The sequence below is a fragment of the Silene latifolia genome, chromosome 5 (genome assembly GCF_048544455.1).
Source record: "Silene latifolia isolate original U9 population chromosome 5, ASM4854445v1, whole genome shotgun sequence".
Taxonomy (NCBI): domain Eukaryota; kingdom Viridiplantae; phylum Streptophyta; class Magnoliopsida; order Caryophyllales; family Caryophyllaceae; genus Silene; species Silene latifolia.
Genome location: NC_133530.1, coordinates 53080207 through 53085394, shown reverse-complemented (window position 1 = coordinate 53085394; position 5188 = coordinate 53080207). Strand labels below are relative to the sequence as shown.

Here is a 5188-nt window from a genome sequence, read left to right as displayed (position 1 = left end):
AGATATAGAAATCAAGAATAAAACGAAAGGCTTGTGTTGACGTAGTAATAATAGGCAACCTTCAAAAAAAACGTAGTAATAATAGGCAACTCCAAGTTTTGGGGAACCATCAGAAATTGGAATAAGACAAAGCAATTTTCATGTACTATAAAAATATCTGTGAATAAATTGACAACATGTATATGATAAAAGTGACAATGGTATTGAAATTATGGTTAAAGATCCGGGTTGCAAAACGTCGCCGACGTTTTGTAACAAATCGTCGACGACTTTTAAAAAAAAGACGACCCTTACCCTTATGCATCTCTCTCTCTCTCACTCATTCACTCCTCCTTTTCACTCTTTCATTCAAACGACTCCACCGCCCCTCACCTCACGACTCCACCGCCCACCACACCACCACGACACGACCACATCCCCGTCTGCATCACCACCGCAACACCTCCACCTCCACCTCCCAACAAACCACCAAATTCGAGTAAGTCTCCCATCCCTTTTGCATTGTATTCGGTTTTTATTGTTGTTGTATTTGATTAGATGTAGATTGAGATTGATTATTTGATTATTTGAATTAGTTTTAATTAGTTCAATGGTTTTAATGACTCGAATTTGGTTTAGTTTGTTTCCTTTTGTTGCTATTGCCGATTGTTGTTATTGTTGTCGTTGTATTAGTTGTTGTTGTTGTTTTTTTTTGAAGGAAGGAAAGATCTGTTGTTGGTGTTGTTATTGTTGTCGATGAATTTGTTGGATGAATTTGGGGATGTCGGGTTTAATGAAGGGAAGACGTGAGAATTCAACGTCCAAATTAAGGCAGGACGTGAGTATTCAACGTCCATATGGGGGATAGACGTGAGGATTCAACGTCCATATTGGGGTTGGACGTTGAAATCCAACGTCTGACATGGGAGAGGACGTTGAATATCAACGTCAGACATGGCTTGGACGTTCATTTCTCACGTCCTCAGCTGGCTTGGATGTCCATTTTTCACGTCCATGGTGGTTAAGGACGTTGAGTTTCAACGTCCTGGCCATGGTCTGACTTTGAAACTCAATGTCCGTCTATGGTTTAGACCGTTTAGTTACATTTCGACCGTTAATTTATTATTTAAATGGTTTATTTTATATTATTTTGTATGAAAACTTGTTTTTTTTTATTTAAATTTGTATTTAAATGTGTAATTTATATTTTTATAAATTAAAAGTTGTTAATTTTGTATTTAAATGTGTAATTTGTATTTATTTTGTATTTAAAGTTGATAATTTTTATTTTAATGTGCAAACTTATAATTTTTATTTTAAAGTTGATAATTTATTTTGTATTTAAAGTTATTTTAATGAGCAATTTTTAATTTTTCTTGTTTTAGTAGTTGTGTATTTTACTTATAATCGTTAAATTTATATTTATTTTATATTATAAGTTGTTAATTTTATGTTATTTTTTTATGAAAACTTGTTTTTATTTTATTTAACTAACTTTTTAATCTCCTAAATGCAGATGTCGAACAGCGAAGATTACATTATGACTTCACTAGGTCGTACGAAAGATCGAAGAGTAACGAGCTCTAAGCGGCGTATCCCTTTACCGTTAGCTCCTCGTCGTGGTCGGGGTAGGGGCAGGGGTAAGGGCATCGAAATACGCCCTTCTGTTGACCCTACTCCCGACGCTACTTCCGAGCCCGTTATGACCGAGATGGATTTTCCGAGTGCGTTTTATAGGCAGCCATTAGGCGATTCTGATGTTGAGGAGGAAGAGCATTTTGACCATGTGGTTGAGCAAGATGATGATGATGAGGAGGAGGAAGAGGAGGAGGAGGAGGAGGAAGAGGAGGACGATGACTCTCGTTTTCTTGACGAGGAGGCCGCCGGACTACCACCCAAGAAGGTGGTACGGGATGGTAGAGGTCGATATGTGCCGCTTGGTGACGGTTCATCTAGTAGCACGGGGAGGAAGAAGACAAAGACTCAGGATAATTCTTGGCGTCTTACGGGTCCGGTTGAGGGTGGTCCGAGTGTCCTTAGCGTCCTACGTAGCTTTGGTGGCCACGTAGCTTATGGTAGTTGGACCGGTCAGGGAATGAGATCGTGGATCACGTGTTACGAGAGACCGGGTGCTTTAGAGAAGTTAAGTAAGATAAAGGTCCGTGACGGTGTTATGGAGAGAGTTAGTAGGAGTGGCCTTGGTCATTTGAGGCATTCTTTGATGACCGGTTTGGACGAGAACCTCATTAGCGCTTTTGTAGAGAGGTGGCAGCCCGACACCAACACTTTTCATATGCCGTTTGGTGAGATTACTATCTTGTTGCATGATGTTGAGAAGATCCTTGGGATACGGGTGGATGGCACGAGGGTTATGGAGGACGGTACTACGAGGGAGGAGATCGGTTTGAAGGGGAAGGTGGCCACTTTATTTGGATTGCCTCTGAAAGAGGTGAAACCACCGTTGTACAAGGGTGGTGGACCGACGGTTTAAGAAGTTGATAGAGCTTGCGGAGACGGGTAACCAGCATGACTCGCTGAGGGCTTACATGATGGTATTGGTAGGACAGACTTTGTTTACGGACAAGTCTAGTGATAGGGTTATTGCCCGTATGTTGCCGTTGTTTGATCAGTTGAGTGATATCGGCACGTATGCTTGGGGGGCCGCGACATTGGCCTACTTGTATCGACAGTTGGGGATGGCTTCGCGTAGGGAGGGTCAGGGTGTTAGCGGTTGTCTACCGTTGCTTCAGGCTTGGATATATGAGTACTTTCCCATGTTCCGACCACACTCCGGATATTATGTCGAGGGGAGACCACTTGTCGAGGCTTGGTCACGGCTTCCTAGGTTTAGGGGAGATGTTCGGTTGTTAGAGGAGCACAGGCAGAGGTTGGACGGGCTTAGGGCGGAGCAGGTGACGTGGCTCCCTTATGGCGTTAGTCCTCACAGGACTTGCAGTATTTCTCTCTACTCGGGGTTGATTAGGTTTTTGGATATAGTAGAGCCGTACCAGCCTGATAGGTGTCTCCGTCAGTACGGGTATGTTCAGGTTATCCCGAGCTCTATGCGGTTCCCGACTGTTGACCATCGTCCGGCTAAGCCGGCCTTGGGCTATAGGTTGTCTTATGGTGATTCTCCTGATTTGGAGTGGGGTTTGAGTGATGTCGAGATAGTTTTGAGAGAGCGGTTTGACCGGGCTTTGATGCCTTTTCAGTGTGATACGCGATACATGTCTTGGTATAGGAAGATTTCTCACCCGCACTTCTACCCCCCTGCACGCCGTACTCCGTTTCGCTCTCTTCCTATGAGCGAGGAGCCCGAGGTATCCCGAGCTCTTAGTCGTCATTTCTCACAGATTTATAGACAGCCTACCAAGGAGAGGAAGTGGCAATATGCACGGAGATTGGTGGATGAGATGGAGCCGTTCTTCAGAGCCGAGGACCATGCCGAGGATGATGCTGGGGATGATGATGATGATGATGAGCTTACCCCGTAGTGTAGATTTTTATGTTTATGTACGGATATTTTTATTTGTGTTGCGTATGGATATTTTTATTCTCTTTCGTTATGTATGAATATTTTCATTGTGTGAACATTTTTAGTGTTTTTATTGTTATGCATTGAAATGAACGAAAGTACTTAAAACTTAATTAAAATACAACTTTAATTAAAACACAATCCAACACTTGATTAAAACACGATACAATTTAACAGACATGACACAACACTTAATAAGATAAAACATAATTAAAACCCTAAACCCTAAACCCCAAACCCCAAACCCTAAACCCTAAAACCCAAACCCTAAACCCAAACCCCAAACCCCAAACCCTAAACCCTAAACCCCAAACCCCAAACCCTAAACCCCAAACCCCAAACTCTAAAACCCAAACCCTAAACCCAAACCCCAAACCCCAAACCCAAACCCATGTCATAAACGATTATTATTTAAAACATAACATAATTAAATAACTATCGAACTTAATTATCTTCCGATGATGAAGACGACGATTCCTTATCTTCGTCATGATCATGAACCTCAATTTCTTCCGGTTGGGTAGACATATATTCAGTCAACAAATCATTCAAGTAGAGATAAAGAATTCCTTGCCCCGGCACTCTACCAGCACATAAGTCTGATAGTCTTGGGTAATCGATCACGGTGAGGATACGCTCAAAATATGTAAAGACATCGCTTCTTAACCTGCGAAACTCCCACATCTTCTCGGTTAATACTTCATCAGAGACAACCTCATCTCTAACTGCTGGAGTTAGCACATCTTCTCGGTTTCCTTGTAAAATTATACAAAGGCTACCAATGGGAGGCTCTTCAAGCATGTGCCATACAGTGGCACTGGGAACCACTGATTCAAGACGCTCAATTAGAATTGGTAAATTTTGAACAATTAGATCGATTCTTATTTGATAAACTCTGGTTTTTTGAGCATTTGTGAGATCCATTTTATTATTGTAGTGAGTGAATAGGATTGGATGTTGTGATTGAGGATGTTGTGATTGTAGTGGCACATAGAATGGCCTATTTATAAGCTATTAATTGTAACGGCTATTTTTTTATTGTAACGGTAATATTTGAATTATAACGGTTATTTTGAATTGTAACGGACATTTTTGAATTATAACGGTAATTTTGAATTATAACGGTTATTTTGAATTGTAACGGACATTTTTGAATTATAACGGACATTTTTGAATTATAACGGTAATTTTGAATTATAACGGTTATTTTGAATTGTAACGGACATTTTTGAATTATAACGGTTATAGGCTCTTCTAACGGTTATTTTGAATTCCAATAATTGAATGACATGATTGTTATAACAATAGTATTTTAAATTATTACATAATCAAACTTTAAATGCATTATCAAAGTTTAATTTCCTTGCAGTTTCTTCGTCAGTTGGTTTGGAACGCCGTCTTCTGCCATAAACTTTAGGTGTAGTTCCCATCAACGTATGCCATTTCTCGATGTTTGTCTCGTACAAATCAGCATATGGTGCAACCAAAGGGTCTCTTGACCCTAGCCAGAAAGGATCGATCGGGGGCATCGGTGCATCTGTCTCTGGTACTCGACAATGCAATCTCATCCAATGGAGATGGTAATTAACGATCCACAAAACACCATATGGCCTCGTCACATGGGCTGTGGGCCTTAGGGGTAAGTATGTGCAACAATGCCAAGTACGAGATGAG

General features: G+C 41.0%; 1 protein-coding gene across 1 annotated transcript; it reads left to right on the top strand.

Moving 5' to 3' along the window:
- The first annotated feature begins 232 nt into the window (after positions 1 to 232).
- LOC141656111 (uncharacterized) lies at positions 233 to 3350 on the top strand. Its single transcript, XM_074463024.1, has 2 exons — positions 233 to 478; positions 1496 to 3350. The coding sequence occupies exons 1-2, from the start codon at positions 299 to 301 to the stop codon at positions 2468 to 2470; spliced, it is 1155 nt and encodes a 384-aa protein (XP_074319125.1). The 5' UTR covers positions 233 to 298; the 3' UTR covers positions 2471 to 3350.
- Positions 3351 to 5188: the final 1838 nt, after the last annotated feature.

What these genes read in the sequence shown, in the direction of transcription:
- LOC141656111 (XM_074463024.1), top strand. Translation starts at nt 299, where the DNA reads ATGCATCTCTCTCTCTCTCACTCATTCACTCCTCCTTTTCACTCTTTC. An exon ending in CAACAAACCACCAAATTCGA is followed by an intron (nt 479 to 1,495) that starts GTAAGTCTCCCA and finishes TCCTAAATGCAG; the next exon opens with ATGTCGAACAGCGAAGATTA.